At 40.2% G+C, this 19,230-nt stretch overlaps 1 protein-coding gene across 5 annotated transcripts in view; it reads right to left on the minus strand.

Moving 5' to 3' along the window:
- The window catches only part of LOC118020053 (calmodulin-binding transcription activator 1-like), a 105,981-nt gene that overhangs the window by 56,683 nt on the left and 30,068 nt on the right, over nt 1-19,230 (minus strand). For 4 of the 5 annotated variants that reach the window (XR_004681803.1, XM_035019895.1, XM_035019894.1 and 1 more), the window contains exon 3: nt 15,286-15,404. Coding sequence is in view for 4 of the 5 variants with exons in the window: in XM_035019895.1 (XP_034875786.1) it covers nt 15,286-15,404 (119 nt within the window). In the remaining variant the exon portion in view is untranslated. Of the gene's footprint in view, nt 1-8,287; nt 8,651-15,285; nt 15,405-19,230 lie in introns of those variants that run through there. The other variant, XM_035019896.1, reaches the window with a different exon arrangement.

The raw sequence follows: 19,230 nt of genomic DNA on the forward strand, positions 1-19,230 counted from the left end.
AGGAAACGTGGGCCCACTCCAGGTGGCCACTAAATAATGAGGTTAAGAGAGGGTCCACCAGCTGGTTAGAGCACGCAGGAGCCCCAGGAGAGTGGCCCACACAAACTCAGTGCCTTGCCTCCTGAAGATGACATCTCTGGCCATACCCGTTACTTAAGAGACGGGGCCTCCAGACTGCCAGATCCACAGGGCACGCATCTGTTTGGTTCATGCCTATTTTGCCCAGAGTCTACTGTTCAAGAAGTACTAGTGTGTACAAATGTTATTAAAACACAATGAAGGGGCACCTGGGTGGCTCAGTCGTTGAATGTCTGCCTTTGGCTCAGGTCATGATCCTGGGGTCCTGGGATCGAGCCCCACATAGGGCTCCCCGCTCGGCGGGAGGCCTGCTTCTCCCTCTCCCACTGCCCCTGCTTGTGTTCCCTCTCTCGCTGTCTCGCTCGCTCTGTCAAATAAATACATAAAACCTTTAAAAATAAAAAAAATTTTAAACTTTAAAAATTAAAAAAAAACACACACAATGAAGTGAAGAAAAAGACAGAGGCAGGAAAGGACTGAGCTCTGTGCTGCATGTGGGACGCACGGTCCCCCGTGGCACTGGGGCCAGACCACCTCGGGTCCATGAGCAATAAAAGGCAGATGATCTACACGTACTTCAGAGATTTGGCCAACAAGGTGGTGGGGTGGGGACCCTGTAGGAGCTGCTGACAAACATCCTGTCCACTGACCCAGGGGCATGCAGACGAGTCATCAGTACGTTCTGCTTGATTGTAAATAACCATATTAATTCTTTTTTCAGGTGTCTCCAACTCTATAAACCATCTCTTGGTCTCACTCTAGGTTCTTGGCTCAGGTAACCCACTCCAGCAGACACCAGACTTGGCCCCTTCCTTAGAGGTCTTCCCTGAACCTCTGCACCAAAGAGGGCTCCCACTTCACTCTCTTAGAGCTGTGCTCTGTGCTACCCTTGTAAACTGAGCCATAATTCCCTTTCCTTCACAGCAAAATTCCCATCAAAAATCACTAACACTTGCAGCCCCCACATCCTCACCCATTCGCCTTTCCCCCCACTCCAATGGGGCCTCTGCTCCCACCATGCAACTGAAACCACCCACCAGGGTTACTAAGAGCTTCCAGGTGCCCTAATCAACGGTGACATCATCCTCATTTCACTTGACTTCTCAGTAACCTCTGATTATATACCCCCTGTTGTAGGAAGATTAGTGACCGCCCAAAGAAATCCTAATCCCTAACACCTAGAAATATGTTGTGTTACATGGCAAAGTTGCAGTTAGAATTAAGAATTAAGGTTGCTAATCAGCTGAGCTTAACATTGGGAGATTCTCCTGAATTATCCAATGGAACCAATGTAATCATAAGAGTCCCTAAAACTGGAAGCGGACACAAGAGAGGTCAGAGTCCGAGACAGGGGTGTGGCAATGGAAGCAGGGTCAGAGACACGCTATGCTGATGGCTCTGAAGACGGAGGAAGGGGCCGGAGCCAAGGAATGTGGGCAGCCTCCAGAAGGTAGCAGAGGCAAGGAAACAGATTCTTCTCTAGCACCTCCAGCACCGAGCACAGTCCTGCTCACACCTTGATTTTAGCCCAGTGAGAGCCGGGTCAGATGTCTGACCTACAGAACTCTATAAGATAATAAATCCGTGCTGTGTTAAGCCGCCAAGTTTGTGGTAATTTGTTACAGCAGCAAAAAGAAAACTGATACACCCTCCTCGAAACACATTCTTCTCTGGGCTTCCACCGCACACTTGTGTGGTTCACCACTCCCCCCTCGCTCGGCTGCCTCCGCCTGCTCCACTCAGGGCTCATCTTGTCCCTTCTCCCAAACATCGTTTGCCCGCAGGGTGACCTCATCTAGTCTAATGGCTCTCCAATTTACATCCCCAGACAGGACCTCTCTCGGACTCCCAGACAGCTGCCTCCTCGATGCTGCCACTTCAGTGTCTACCAGACACGGCAAAATCAATACACCCCATAGAACACTCTTGATCCGCCCCCACCCTCCCTTCCCTCAGTCTTCCGGGTCTCCGTTATGAGCACCAGCACCAAGGTTGTGCCTGAGGCCACAAACTAGGAATAGTTCTTGACTTCTCCTTTCTCCTATCTCCTACGTCCAATCCCACGAGCCCTAACACCTCCACCTCCACTTTTTAGCCTCACTCTTACCACGATCGCCTGTTACTGTAACAGTCTCCTCATTGGTCTCTCTGCTTCCCCTGTTGGCCACAGAGAGGCCAGAAAAAGACTTTGAAAATAAAAAATCCATATAATATGTCACTCACTTCCTGAGAGCTTATCCTCCAATGACTGTTACTCTTAAAATAAAATTCCCAATCTTTATATCTACCAGACACTTGGAGAGCTAGTCCCTACCTACCTGGCCCAGCCAGAATGTCTTTTTTATTGTTCCTCAAACCAAATGCATTCCTGCCTCAGGGCCTTCGCACTTGGCTCTTATCTCTTGCCTAAAATGTTCCTCCCCTAAATCCTCAAGCAGCTAGACCTCTTTCATCATTCAGATCTCAGCTCAAAAGTCACTTCCTAAGAAAGTCAAACCACCCAACCAAAGGACTCACACCTCAGTATCCTGATCTATCTTCTTAGCACTCTCTGAAATTCTTGTCTCCTTGTTTACTTAGGTATTGTCTTTCCTTCTAAACTATAAATTCCATGAGAACAGGAACTTATCTGTCTGGTATCCTCAACCCGTGCCTAGACATATTAGGCCCTCAAAAAAATTGCTAGGCATAACTGATAGCATGAAACACAACGGAATACTAATATGCAGGCAATAAACATGATGCTATGGATCACTGTCAAAAAAGCCCTAAGACAGGGGCACCTGGGTGGCTCAGTTGGTTGAGCATCTGCCTTCGGCTCGGGTCATGATCCCAGGGTCCTGGGATCGAGCCCCGCATCGGGCTCCCGGCTCGGCGGGGAGCCTGCTTCTCCCTCTCCTACTCCCCCTGCTTGTATTCCCTCTCTCGCTGTGTCTCTCTGTCAAATAAATAAAATCTTTAAAAAAAAAAAAGCCCTAAGACATATACAACCTATTAAAAAACCAGATTACAAAACTACATGCACAGTAAACCTATCCTGAGTTAATAAATAAAATGTACAGCCACATCAGCACAGAAAAATATCTGAAGAGACTTCTATCAAAAAGTCAACTATTTCTTTCTGATGGTAGACTTTGGGGTGATTTGGCCCACCTTTCTACCTGTGTCGTACTATGTGAATTAGCGGCAGGAGGGTTGCGGTGGGAGGGGACTCCCTCCCCCTCCCCCCCCCCATTTCCCACATGGCCAAGAGCTCCTCCACAAAGGATAGTCTTGGCTTCCTGCCTCACCCTCCCTCCCGCCCTGGACAGGAACAACTTAGCCGCCTGCTAAGTTTGAGATAAGGACTGAGTGTGCTTGCTTGCCTCAACCCTTCCTTCCCTGGATTTGGGAACCCAAGTGCACGCGGGGAGCACACATTCTGCTCGTCTCCACATCACAGCTTTTTTCAGGGGTAGCTCCGTGGACCGGCTTGTCACTCCTAGTGACTACTACTAGCCCAGGCTGTAGAATTCAGAGACAAAGTACTAGCAGCACACCTGACTAGCAACCCTAAACTGTGTCTGTTGGTCACGAAACAGCCACTATGTGCCAGGCACTGTTTTAAACTCTTCAGATCCATCCGTAAACAGAGCAGATGAAGATTCCTGTCCACCTAGACCTCACAGTCCAGCAGGAGCACCCAGGCAACACACAATAAAAAGCAAATTATACAGTACATTAGATGATGTTACATTAGATTATGTTACATGCTAATTCTAAAACACTCACGTCTCGCCATCCTCATTTATGAAATAAAAAATACATAATCACCCTACAGCAGGCTCTCTGAGTTGCTAGAGGAATGGACTGTTAAAAATTACTGGAAAATGCATAAATAAAAAATTTTGATTAATAATGATTAAAGCACCTAACAAAACTGATTCTTAAATAAAACAATTAGAATTAGGAAGTTGAAATGTTGTTCAACAGTACAAAAATGAAATAAAATCCTAGCATGAACATTAACAACTGTCTTCTGATGCCAGGAAAGGGGTGTCTGTCACTACATGGTTTAAAGACAGGAAAAATGAGAAATGACTCTACTCGGACCTCAATTTTATAGATCCTGCTTAATTTCAAGCTATTTTAATGTATCCTTTCTCAGAAATGGGAAGCAAATGGCATTGTCCCTTTCTCTCGAATCTTTCTTAACTTTTAAAAAGATAAATATATTTAAGTGTTTTCTCCCCTTCTCTTCCTGAGAAAGTGGCTTTTGCAGCCCTTTCTAAGTAAGATCCCAGCTTCCCACAGGATAGCCTTCTTCTTGGCCAGCTTCTCTGAATAGGCCCTGTCCCCCACCCAGAACATGAAGAAGGTGTGGCCTTTCCCACCTTGTCTTTGACCTTCTGTGTTGGGACTTTCACCCTTCCCTAAAGTGCTACCCACCCTTTAAAATGGAACTATTTCAGGTATGAGTTAACACACAGAATGATGGTCCCAAAGGGAAATTTTCAAAAAGGCTTTTGGTCACTGAAGACCCACTACGTGCCAGGCACTGTTTTAAGCTCTTCAGATCCATCAGTAAACAGAGCAGATGTTTGCTCTGCGGATGTTAGGCCTTTTAAAAAAAATCACAGAATAAGCAATTATAGAAAAGTCTATCGCCTTCCTATATACCAGTAATGAACAAGTGGAATTTGAATTTTAAAACACAATATTAGCACCCCCAAAAATGAAATAACTAGGCATAAATCTCACAAAATAAGTACACAATCTACACGAGAAAAACTATGAAACTCTGATGAATGATATCAAAGAACTATGCAAATTAATGGAGAGATAGTCCATGTTCAGAGATAGGGAGACTTAATATCGTCAAGATGTCAGTTCTTCTCACCTTGATCTATAGATCCAATGTAATCCTAACCTAAATCCCAGCAAGTTATTTTGTGGATAGCAACAAAATGATTCTAAAGTTTACAGAGAGACAAAAGACCCAGAATAGCTGAGAGGAGAACAGAGTCAGAGGAAGGACACTACCCAACTTCAAGACTTACTATAAAGCTATAGTAATCAAGACAATACGGTATTGTTGAAACAGACAAATAAATCAATGGAAAAGAATAGAAAGCCCAGAAATAGACCCACATAAATACAGTCAACTCATCTCTGACAATGGAGCAAAGATAGTCTTTTCAACAAATGGTGCTGGAACACCTGGACATCCATGGGCACCAAAAAAAAAAAAAAAAAAAAGGAATCTAGATCTACATGCTTCACAAAAATCAAGTAAAAATGGATCAAGACCTAAATGTAAAATGCAAAACTATAAAACCCCTGGAAGATAACACAGGAGAAAACCTAGCGGGCCTTGGGCGTAGCGTTACTACACCAAAGGCAGGATCCATGAAAGAAATAACTGATAAGCTGGACTTAATAAAAATTAAAAATCTCTGCCCTGTGAAAGACAAAGTCAAGAGAATGGGAGAAAATACTTGCAAAAGCACATCTCAAAGGATTGTTATCCAAAGTATACAGAAAACTCTTCACATTCAACAATAAGAAAGCAAACAACCTGATTAAATGGGCCAAAGACTTTAACAGACCAAAGAGATACAGATGGCAAATGAGCATGTGAAAAGAGTCTCCTTGTATCTGTCTTCAGGGAAATTAAAACAAGAATGAGATAACCACTACACACCTATTAGAACGGCCAACATCCAGAACACCAACACCACCAAATGCTGGGAGGATGTGGAGCCATAGGAACTCTCCCTGTTGCTGGCGGGAATACCAATAGTACAGACACTTTGGAAGACAGTTGGAAAGTTTCTTATAAAACTAATCATACTCATACCACATGATCCAGTAATCACACTCCTGGCTATTTAAAGGAGATGAAAACCTATGTCCACACAAAATCCTGCACACAGATGTTTAAACCAGCTTTATTCATAATTGCCAAAACTTGAAAGCAACCAAAATGTCCTTCAGGAGATGAAGAGATAAACCATGGTCCATCCAGACAATGGAGTATTAGTCATCACCACAAAGAAATGAGCTACCAAGCCATGAAAAGACATCTTAACACCAAGAATAAACCATAATGTAAACTAGGGACTCTGGGTGACGATGATGTGTCAACATAGGTTCATCAACTGTAACAAAGGTACCAGTCTGGTGGGGGGCGTTGGTAGTCGGGAGGCTGCGTGTTTGGGGGCAGGGGTTGTACAGGAACTCTCTGTACCTTCCTCTCCATTTGCTATGAACCTGAAACTGCTCTAAAAAAAATTAAACCTTAATTAAAAAAAAAAAAGTAAACAGAAGAAGTAGAATGGGTGGCCTGGATTCAAATGCTCCTGCTGCAGCCATCTCTGGAGACCAACCCCCTCTGACACACGCTCCCTTTGACTTTAGACACAAGGGGCTCTACTTTCTAGCCCAGGTCAAGCTACTTTTCAGCTTCCTGTTCTCTTGGACATGGAACCTTCTCTTTTTACCATAAACACTTTGGAATCATAAAAAAATGAACTCAAGGCAAATAAGCCTGCCTCAGAATTCCACCCTGGTTCTACCACAGCTGCCCCACACAGGTGCGTGCACTCATGTACGCACACTCACGCGTGCGCGCGCACACACCCCTGCTCAGTCCAGTCCAATTCCCCAGAGCCCCAGCTCCTCCTCCTTTCCTCCTTTCTCCCCAAACGTAAACAACAGGTTCTTTAAGTTTTACATTTATTTCAACTCTACACCCTTCACCAGACCAGAGAACACACAAGCACAGAAGCATACTAGAAAGCCTCATGAAATCCACACATCCTGCCCATAATATTCTCCCTTACAGAGAAAACACTCTCCCAAACACAAATTTATCTTCATCACATCCACCCCAGCCCATCTGTGGTTTCTCAGCCATCTAGAAAGGACTCCTTTGTATGTTTTTTCTTTTTCATTTTTTTCCAGCCTTCTAAAAGCATTAAAATTGGAAAACTTAGGTTATATTTTAGGAACTTCTCTTAAAATCTTCAACAGAACTTCATAATTACCAAGATAACATAATTTATCATTAGAAACATTTGGAAGGTAGTATTAAAAAGACCAGAAGGTGGGCAGACAGGTAGGTAGGTAAGTAGGCAGGCTATGATGTTCAGCTTTAGGGTTCTGCTGTTTTCAGCTATTTGGGCCAAATGGAGATGGAAACGAAAGGGGGAGCAGAGATGATTCTTCATGCTACCTTTTCAAAACAAGGTCACAAAAATTAGAATATGCCTCCACATACCCCTACCGCCACCCATACTTTAAAAGGGCTTCCTATATAACAAGACATTAACCAATACTTTAGATAAATACCAAAACTAACTGCATTCTCTTACTTCTAGGTGTATGAGAAGAAGACTCTAGAAAGCTCAACTGTACTGCACGTAGCCAAAGTACACCAAAATATACCTGAATGGTATAAGGATAGCAGAGCTGAGATTAAAGTCAAGTGAAGTTAGAATACACTTCTAGGGGCCTGAGAGTCTTCATCTAGGTTAAGTTTCAACAGGAACTTGTTAAAAATACACATTCTTAGACCCCACCCCAGACCTACTGAAACAGAAACTCTGGGGGTGGAGCCCAGAAATCTGTGTTTTAACATGCCCTCCAGGTGATTCTGATGCCAGCTAAGCATGAAAACCAGTAAGCTAAAAAGAATGCCCACTTTTCCACGTATCCTTCCCTTTTCCAATCTCAGCTGACTTTCCAGCAGGGCTCAGCTTCTCTTTATGAAAGTCATGGCCACAGAGTCTCCCACCATTACTAGAAAGGGCGGGGCAGTTTATCCCCATGTAACCCAGTTCACAGGGCATATTGTTTCAGTTTTCAACTGAAAACTCTCCTCAAGCCCTCTTCTTCCCTCAGAAAAACAAGGCCCCAACTGGATCCTCACTTGCACTTGAACATTTTGAAAACAATCTCAGGACAAAGTGCTCTGTGTTAAGACCTGGACAAAAAGACAATCTATTCTAATTTCAGCTCCAGCACCACACAGGTATAGAAACTTGGAGGAGATACCAAAGAAGAACCTTGAGCCCCCTAAAAAGAGGCTGGCCACCCCTTGAGAGTGCTGACTCCACCAAGTCCAGAGAGAGGGAAAACCCGAGCTGTTGGGGTGATGAAAATGTTCCAGAATTACATGGTGGTGATGGCTGCACAACTGTACGTAGACTATACTAAAAACCACTGAAGCATAGACTTGAAAAATAAAAATAAAGGATGATTAACAGCAAAAAATAAACAAACACACACCCCAGCTGGACCCAAGCCTGCCCTGAATGTCCTACACTCCCAAACAACTCTGAGAGCAACAGTGATTTAGCCTCCAAAACTGGAGAACAGGACTTATGACATATCTCTAAAGGTCACTCAGCACAATCACAGCAGATGCAGACGAGGCCAGGCAGGTGGCTTACCTCGCACTCAGCTGACTGGTGGCAGAGCCAAGACTAGACAGAACCAGTTCCTGATTGCCAGCTGTGTATCCCTTCCAAGAGATCAGTGGTCCTTGAGTTCACTAGGAAAGTTTTCACTTCACATCTTAATTTATAACCTGAAAAAATAAAACCTATAACCAATTTTTCTAACACACAGATCCACTGTTCAAGTCTGTGGTCTGTGATTACAATCACCTGGGGACCCGTTTAAGTTGTTCTCGGACTAATGAGAAAATCCAGAAGTGAACTTCAGACTAAATGATGTATTTGTACCAAGGCCTAACAACAGACTTCTAGAAATGCCTGCTGAGCCAAAATCAGTTTCTAAATAGTTCAATGGGGAGGGGGTGGGATCACTGCAGGGCACATGATAGTGTGTCATGGGCCAAATTCAAAAGACCCTGCCTGAGAACAGTCACTATTACATTCGTGTTGCAAGAGCAATTTGGTTTTGGCAAAACTTCATCCATCTCATTTAACTAATGTTGTTAATATAAATCTTATTAGTTTTCTGATCTTTTTTATGTAATATATTTACATTTGAGTTTTATATCTGCATAAGAACTCCAAGAGCTCAGACATTCATACTGAGTTTTTGTATTTTTACACATTTCATTCATTCAACAAATATTTATGGAACACTGACTATGGGCCAAGTATTCTTCTAAGTGATACATTCTGAAGTAATATATAATAAAAACCACTGGGGTCAAAACTGAGGCAGAACCACAAGAATTTTCTTTCTTCAAAAAAATTTTTCTTTAAGATCTTACTCAAATGTTATGACCATTACTCTACTCTCTGCAGGTTAAGATCTGCTTCTCCTCCCGTTCCTCAGAGCTAAACCCACTTGTCTCGACCTCTCCTCACCTGCCTTCCCCCAGAGATGTAGAAGGACATCTGCCCCCAGCATTTCAACACATCCAATCTCCCTCTACTACCACCAATGCTAAACTGATACAGGTTGTCTGATAAACAGGTGCATGCTCATTTGGATGTCGGTGTCCATTTACCTGACCTCATACTACTAAGTGAAACAGAGGAATTATAGTTAGCCCAATTGCTACAAAATTACCACATTTAATTTGAAATTTGGTACAATATATTGTATTTAAAAATCAAATGGCGTCCCTCTTAAAACTTGGCTCTCTGTGGTGCTGTTCATATCTGTACTTTCCTATTTACAATTGAACCAGGAGAGCCCTGCAGGACTCTGAGAATAACTTGGGACCACTCAAACCGTTAACAACTGCCAAAAGCTACACAAAACAAAGACCAACCTCAGGGTTAACTAACGTTCTGAGTCATCAAGGCCAAATACCTCACTCACCTTCATAACGCTAATACTTTTCAGTTTAGCTTGCATGGTGGAAGTCTGAAGAGTGCTATATGATCCCCCCAAAATGTGGGTCTGTCTTTCAAAAAGATAACATATAAATACACTAGAAAAACCAATCATTGAAAAAAATTACAGCCCTTAAAACTATGACTCTATAAGGTATTCCAAGAGAAAAATTAAAAACACAAAAAACACTCAAGAATATATGGCTACACAAAAAAAAAATGACTAAAGAAATTTGAAAAGGTGGCTTCTTATTAAAACAACTGAAATGAAACATAATTTAATAAATCTCATAGTCTTAAAGTTCATTTGTCCATTTTTCTTACTTGAATATAAAAAATTGAAGGAAAAAAAAGTATTCGGGCTTTAAAAAAGCAATTCTTTCCCTATAAAAAGCATTATACTTAGGGGTTTTTTTCTTCAGGTTCTTCGGCATGACTTAAGACTATACCAGTGGAGAGTTATATCCTCTCTACACAGACATGTTTACCATTAAAAAGGAGGCATTTAATACGAAAATCTCTGAAGCTATCACCAACTGAAAACCTTTGATGCAACTTTCTTTAAGATCAGTACAAACTAGAATTCCATTTTGTTTACTTCCTCTAGAGAAACTTTGTATTAGAGGAAAAACAAAAAAAAAAGAGCATTAATAGTTCAAAAACAGTAGCACACAAAAGTGATTTGAACATTTAAGCAGAACATTTTCATTAAAAAGGTCTGTTGGTGTGCATTAGCTCGGCTTTGGAAGAATGCCATCTGAAATCCAGATCCAGCGACTGGGGGAATGCAGTAGTCGTAGTTTAAGTCAAACAGCTAATTAATGACTAAACAAAAGAATTTCAGTCTGGACAACATACATGGAGCACTAATATGTGTAATTATAAATAGTCATTTGTGCAATCAGAAAGTTGCATTAGCATAATGATCTCTGGCTCTGGGCCTTAAAAATATTAACTTAAAATGCAGAAACCTTATAACAGTTCACCTAATGAAGACGTGAATGCCAAACTGATTATGGAATAAGAGCTGGTTCTTCAACAATTTTGCTCTGTTTAATACATTCTTTCTCTCCTGCCCTGGATATAAAAGATCAAGCCTAACCCTCAAGTTACACACAGCTTCAAAATGTCTACTTTTAATATTTTTTCATTATCCAGAGCCTACATATTAACATTCATTAAGAATCAAAACTATTTCCCTAAGAAATGAGTGCTACTTTTTTTTTGTAAGTAGGCTCCACACCCAGCATGGGGCCCAACGCAGGGGCTTGACATCAAGACTTGAGCTGAGATCAAGACCTGAGCTGAGATCAAGAGTCAGACGCTTGACATCAAGACCTGAGCTGAGATCAAGAGTCAGATGCTTAACCAACTGAGCCACCCCAGTGCCCCGAAATGAGTGCTGCTTTTTAAAAAAACTTCATGCAAAAATATGTTTAATACTTGAAGATGTAAATAAATAAAGAAGCCAAACAATTCTATAAAACAAAAGGGTTAGAAATCACTAAACAGCTGCGAGATCTTGAGAAAGTCTGTTTGAAATTATTCTTTGGGACAGAACTGGAGAGAGGATGGGCTCTGAAATCAGGCTGCAAGGTTAGACTCTCAAGTCCACCACTCTGGGGCACATTATTTAACATCTTTATGGCTCAGATCTCCTCATCGATTCAAGGTAATCACATAATCTGCCTCATAGGATGAATTCCAGGAAAAAATGTGATTATTCGCATCAAGGACCCACCAGTGCCACACACACAGTAATGTTCAGTCAATGCTGGCAGCCATAATTAGTGCCCCATCATCACCGTCACCCCTCCTTTACTGCCTGTAAGAACATGGGCAAAGGCTGTGTGTGGCTGAGAAAGCATAATCCACACTGAAATGTTGTGTCTAGAAACCGGTATTTTGCAACTGCAAATAACATTCAGGAAGGGCAGGAGATTTTACCTATTCCAATGTGTTAAGAAAGGTTCCAGGAGCTTAGCTGGGCCCTAAGACCTCCTTATCTTCTGGTAGTCTTCCTTTTTAGTGACTTTCAGCTTCACCAAATGTTTGCATATGAACCCACAACACTAATCCTGTGTTAACCCTTTTTAATCCAAAATTAAATGACAGAACGGATTTGCCAAGTACACTAATGTGGTTAAGAGTTATGGGGTCTTTGATTAAAAGCCAAGACAACATTACAACAGAATGAATGTTCCTAAGAATTAGTAAGCAACGTACAAGAAATTAAGCTCAGAGAGAGACAGGCCCTAACAAGTATGCTATCTTGACCAAATGAGTTAACCACTTTTTACCACTATACCCTCATCAGTAAAAGGAAATATGGCATATCTTGTGACATTATTATAAGGCTCAGAAATAATTATACACAGTGCCCAGCCACCAGCAAAAACAGGGACTCGATAAATGGCAACATGTGAATGGGCACAATCTCACTCTCTCTCAACAAAGACACAGTACAAAAGCTAGGTTTTCTCAAATCATCACAAATATTACAACACAGGTCTCAACAAAGGAATTTCTCAAAAGCATGGAGGAGTCACATTATACTCAGGAGATGAACTGTACACACCCAGCAGAGAGCGAGCATAGAAGACAGAGACACCTCAGACAGGCAACTCCAGCCACCAGGCTGCTCCGCGAACATATGCTGCACAGAGTGACACGGAAAACAGCAATCAGGTGTGCTGTCCACCGCCCTCCCTCACTCACACCTCTCCCAGTGACAGCACCTTGTCCCAGGAAAGGGGGATCTAAACCAGTTTTGGTACAACACTGCTTCCAAATACAAGCCGACTACTTCACGTGGTCCTCCACCAAAACACAGCAATCTATTCCAACCCCAGCAGGATACGGGCCCTCCCTAATGGCAGTATGACTAAACTTAACTCCATGAGCAATTCAAGAGACTTCATGGGCAACTCTGACTAAGCATGACTCTGCTGTAAATAGGACCAAAAGCCCCAGAGAGAGACAAGTCCACGGAAGGACGCTTCCTTCAGGTTTAGCAGGATGGCAGGCTGAAGAATGTGGGAAAATGCCAATACCCAGCTAGATCAAAGAAGGAAGTGCTTTAATAGAAGTACAGATTGTTTTATTCCTGTTATCCAAGCCAGTTCAAAAAAAAAAAGACAGGTTACCATCACCACGTAACACTCTGCAGAATTAAGGACTCCTAAGTCTTCAGCTGTCACTCCCAGAGTCCCCTATTTTTCCTAAAGCCAAAAATAAACAAGAAAGAAAGCCAATGTCCTGTACATTGAAATGAAATATGGGCCAACCTTTAAGTTCAGTTCTCTCATAAGAGTTTTTGTCAGCGTTGAGCTGACAAATTACTGAGAGAACAACGGGTCATGAGGGAAAAGGGTATGAGCCTTGGCCCCTGCCGGCTGAGCCACCCATCCTGCCTCCAGCCACCCTTGGGAACACACGTTGTTCACTGGCATTTTCAGCAGCAGTGGTAGCTTGCACAAAACAATCCACATGTCTCAGAGCCCCCAGTTTTATGTTTCGCCAGTCAGAGATTGGACCGAAGTCTCCTCTCTGGACAGGGACTTTTGCAACACTGTGACCTAAATCAGCAGTCTCCAAGGAGCTCTTTGGGCCAGGGTCCTAGAAGAAAGTACAGAACAGCTCCGCATTTCCTTTTAATCTCATCCTCTACAAAAATTCTTTATTAGGTGTTTTATAATGTATCTGAACTATGCGTAAAGGGGAACCTGTCAATAACCAGAGATAAATACATGAAAGGTGAAGTCCTGTGCAAGGATCTGAACAGTCTACCAACTGAGCTTCCAATACTGTGACTCCAGCTTCAGAAGACCCTAAAGACCACAGATTTTAATTAAGCGCTTGCTGGTTTCAAATACAATTTCAAGTCGTAATTAAAAATAAATTGCCAATTTCACATAAAACATAATATTGAAAAAATATATACCAATTATGTGTTTTGTTTCATTTATAAATAAACTAGGGCTAACATATAATAGTAAGGTAGCAGATCCATGTTTCAGGGAATACTAAGAAACATACTGAGTTTTTAAATAATTCATGACCTAGTTATGACCTACTGAATGGCTCCCAAATCATACTATTTTGCTGACAGAGTAATGATCTATGATTAAAACTAATCTTCAGCATATTTACTTTGTTTTCATGTTTAAAATCGTTAATCGATGACTGATTAAAACAAGAGGCCTCTAAACTAGCTAATGTTTGTCAAGGTAAAAGTATTTTGTCTAAGGGGGAAATATAATTTATGCAAATAATCAAAATATACATACCTTAAAAGAAATTAAAATCAGTTGAGACAAGGTATCAAAGCTATGAGGGTCTACTGAGTATTTAAATCTGTCAACTAGGATTAAGTAGACAGACTTTCACCCATATAACCTCTTAAAACTCAAAACAAAAGCACTCCATGTCAAGAAGTTAGAATAAAATAATCTCAAAAAGATAAGGTAAGTAGGCAGCACTACTGTCTTCTTGTGTCTTTTAACGAAACTGAGGGCCCAATACACAGCAGGGGGTTGTATTTAATTGAACTTGGAAGTGCATGTTGAACCAGCAACACAAACTGACTCAGACCAACTTTGGAAAACCAGTAATCACAGCCATCTGAACTAAAGGAATACAATTCCCAGATCACTGGACACATACCCAGTTCTCATCACCAACTAAATGCGTATTACCCTACATGGAAATACTCAGATTTCAAAATTAAAAAGATGACAAAGCAATCCACCCTTAATATTAAGACTCCCAGACTAAGACTTACCAAAAACAAGAAACATCATCCAAGAAGATACTTTCATTCATTCTACTTTACCAATCTTCTAATTGGATGCCAAATACACAATCTACCATACAGCCTCCATTCCTAATAAAAAAACTCCTATCATTAAGGTAAACCCATCAATTCTCCATGCAAACTCTTTTCATCACAAAGGACTGTTGTGAGAGCTGTTTTGCTAATAAGAAGCCTGCCCTTCCCAATCCTACAGAAACTTCACACTGTCAAGAAACTGCATGTTTTGTGGAACACTGGGGCTGTCTCTTTATTAACTCATAACAACATAAGGACTAGTGTTTAGCTGAGATGCAGGCAAGTTAACCACCAAATGTAAGACGCCAAAATGCAAGAGAACACAAGTATGGTAACTCATGCTACCTTAGTAAGTCAGCGTGCACATTTTATATTTTTCAACGCCAGCCAAGCAGATTAGAGATAGTTCAAGAAACATGTTGGTGTCTGTTAAACCCAGATTAAATATTCTCATTTACAATCCCCTAGTCCAGTATTTTGATTTTAAAAACTAATAAAAAGTAGTACACTATGCCAAATGACCTAACAACTTTGCCCTTAAAATAACTGTACCCCTAAAAATAGAAATTTATCTACCTCATTAGTGTTCCAACGGTGCCTCTCTTTGGGTAAACTTGAACATTTCGGCAGACATTCAAGCAGCTTTTTCGGTAAAAAGATTTTTACATGACTACTATTGCTGTTCCCATGATCATCTATAAAGAAGAAAACAATAGATTCAGAGAAAATAATAGAGGAAAATCTCCTTTTAAGTATACTGGCAAGGTCAGAAACGGCAGCTTAGTTTGGTCACCGGTGAGACCAAGAGCACCATTCCTCTTGGTTAACAATGCTCATTTACACACTGATCAGATAGGTGGCAGCAGGAATCTGGTCAAGAGGCTCTAAAATAAGATCCGAGCTTTTGCTCCATGACAAGCGAGTGAACAGGGAATATCCTAGCAGCTGCCCATAACCAGAACATTACTTTTAAAGGTTCTCCCACCAGGTTTCCATGAAGTACGTCCAAATTGCAAAAGGATTTAACCTCACAAAACCCAGAAATCTTCTATTAACCAGGTGAAAAAAAGTTTTTTTAGGGAAGAGGAATAATAAAATATGACTATTTTATTCATAAACTAATACTACTTCATCCCCAAGAATACAAAGGAGACTTATCCTTTCAAAAGCAAATTACAAATCTTAGAAATACAAGGAATTTAAACCTGCAGTTAGCTATCTAGGTAAATACAGAGGCTGGTCCTTCTAGCCTAAATCTAAAAACATACCATTTTAATTAACTTGATTTACATACACATATCTATTTAATTAATGTCTTTCATCAAAATGTAACTCTTCTAAATTAGTGAGAGAAAAGTTCATTACTTTCAGACAAGATGGTATGTCTGACTACCTGATAATCAGTCTCCTGGATACTTTCTAGAAGAGATCATTTCCTTTATGTATTATTTCATTCATTCATTCATTTACAGATCATTTCTTGTTTCATTCCCATAACAAAGTCCCTCTGCCTGGCTCAAAATTTCTTGCCAGTTTTGGCACATTTAGGTCAAAGTTTAGAATTACCCAGTCCAATTTTTTTTTTAATGCTAAATGGAAGCCCCAATATCCAAAGTGCAATACATAACCAGGTACTAGGAGCAACACATTGAAATACTAAAGACTGAATCTGCTCCAGAAAATCATAGTTAAAGTAACTTATTCTGATATTAGAAGTTGTAATAAAAACACTGACCTCCAAATCAAGAATCCAAGATTCTGACCCAGTTCTGCTACTTTCTAATTGTGTGACCTTGGGTAAGTTACTTAATATTCTCAGTTTTCCAAATCAAGGAGAATTAAGTCATCTCCAATTCTCCTCCAGGCATAAATCCCTATGAAATTTACTGCCATTCAATAAATTTAAATGCCTTACTATTAAAGAACCTTACATAGACATACAGGAATTAGTTAATAATATTAAAAGTGAAATACAACAATATATCTTTCCATTTACTGTAATTTTGTTTAGCATAGCCTATTTTTTGAACATGTGAAAAACATAGAAGAATAAAAAATTTTCTACAATCACAACAAAATCTTCTCCAAACATTTTTCATCTGATTAACACATTTCTTCTCAAGGAAAAGACCTTAACAGAAAAATATTGGGCACAGAAATAAAGTCTGAAAAAATTTACTACATAATATGGAAATATTTTAAAGGGAGGAACTTAAGAGAATTGTAGCATACTAAATCTTTTTTGGTCCATGAACTACACAACCAACTGAATTATAATGCCCAATCCTCTATTTCTGTAAGCAGTATAAAAACTTGAAAAACTTAAAAACTGACTGCTTTTAAGAATCCAAAATTTTCATAGCAAAATAAAACTTTTTAAAAATCTTGCTATGAAACCAGAAAACAAAGTGTTCAACTAAGAGAATGTTCATAGAAAGTTCTGTATTAATTACCCTCTATAAAACCAGTGTAGTATTATGTGCTTATGCATGCTCCCTGCACTTCATCCTCCCAAGGGAGGCACCATGGGCCATAAAACTTTAAAGCACAGAATACCAAATCACATGAGCCAATACCTCCCTTCTCTCTTCCCCTAAAGAGGTTTTATTCTTTTTTTTTTTCTAATCTCCCATGATGTGTACAATTCTGAAAGTAGAGGTAAAATTCTAAAATCTATACTCAATTCAAAGAGTCACCATTTACAGGATGCCTTTTATCAAAAACAGTATTACACTAGGTGCTCAATCAATAGCCTTACTCTGAACTGTATATGACTAGTCATACCTCCGAGAAAACTATTATTTAAAGTGTAATTTTGAACAATAATGAACAGAAAATTAAACCTCAGCTTCTATTTTTATGTTGGTGATTACAACCCAATGTTAATTATCTGTTCTTTTAAGCCTCCTTGAGGGGCCCAGCTGTCCTGTGGCTATAACACACAGGCGTGTGTGTGTACCCCTACATATGTGTACACACATGTACATACACCCAGACACGTGTGCTCTGTCTGTGTATACATATGTGTACAGACACACGTGTATGTACATGTGCGCATGTGTGCACGCACGTGGAGCAAGAGATACTCTTCTCAACGGCACAACTAACTGCCACAGAAGAGGCTTCTGTCTTCCACTCTGATACCAAATCAGGCAGCGGTGAATCGGCCCAGAAGCTTTTCAAGAGGAAAAGGAGAATGGCTGTGTGAGCACTGTCCCAATCACAGTTCCAAATATAGCACTTTACGGGAATGGGCAGCCATGGGTCAAAAGGAAGAGGAGTACGACAGGCCAATGGGTTCCCCTTAATCAGTTTTTAAACTGTGCTACTTCCAGAATTTTAGGTTCATGCTGAATATAAATTCATGTTTTTTAGAAACATAACAATGGGTGTATTTTCCCACTGTGTTTTATGAAGATGGCAATTTTAATACTGGGGCAAGAATATTAGGAACTCAAACAGGCAGAATCTTAAAACTCGTATTTTCAAATTTCAGTTTTTCCAGTTACAGTGTGATGGGAGAGCAACTCTGCTTTTCACACCAGAAAAGAACTGCTCACATGGCCATACTGTGCAAAACTGTGTTTTTTAATTAAAGGCTGCTTTTTAATGATTTTGGAATAACTATAAATGATACAACAATTAGATAAATTCATGTGCCAGTTTTTAAATGTTTGTCTCAGTACTAAGACTATTAACAGTATCTTGAGTTAACAATGAAAATAAGGTATATACCGGTTTCAACTGCATCTCAGCATTTAATCCAAATACTTAAACTCTGACACTGCAACATGGAAGTGTCAACCAAAGACAGTAAAATATTTCACTATCATTATCTGGGAAATATGTGTGTATGATATATGACTTCACAAAATAGTTTTCTAACCAACTTCACAATAAAAATAACTAGTGAAGCTCTTGAAATTGACAGATGATGTGCTTGGCTGACAGCTGTAATTCTAGAGACTGAACCATCCTTTCCAGACAACCTTCAAATATTTTCCGAACAATAATTTTAGAGGCATCGTACAGTTTAACTAAAACATGCAAAAATGCTCATTCACTTAAGTAGGCAAAAGGCAGAGTTCTTATTTTCATGTTTTATTTCAAAAAACCAAAACTCACATTACCACACCCTTCATTTAAATCAGAAAAGATAATATTCAAACTCTCTCTTTGGAACACACTCCTGTAAGGGAAATTATAACTATATTAACTTTAACCTGGAAATGATAACATCCATTTTATTTTGACTGATAATTAATAAAAATTAAAGAATTTTGGTTCCGTGAATCATCATGAACACTGTTACTCAATCAAGTCAATTATGATTAATCGCTCAACCTCTAAGACCAAACTGTTCAAAATAAGTTGGTATAACAGTGTATCCAATTGCTAAATCTTATTGGGAATACATTTGATCAACAACTTGGAATGGCAAAATTAAAAGGAAGCGCTACGATTTTTCTGTTCAGCTCTAATTATTATGTGCTTAGATTTAATTAGTAGGCTAGGAGCTGA

Source organism: Mirounga leonina, unplaced genomic scaffold (assembly GCF_011800145.1).
Source record: "Mirounga leonina isolate KUSES-001 unplaced genomic scaffold, KU_Mleo_1.0 Mir_173, whole genome shotgun sequence".
Lineage (NCBI taxonomy): Eukaryota > Metazoa > Chordata > Mammalia > Carnivora > Phocidae > Mirounga > Mirounga leonina.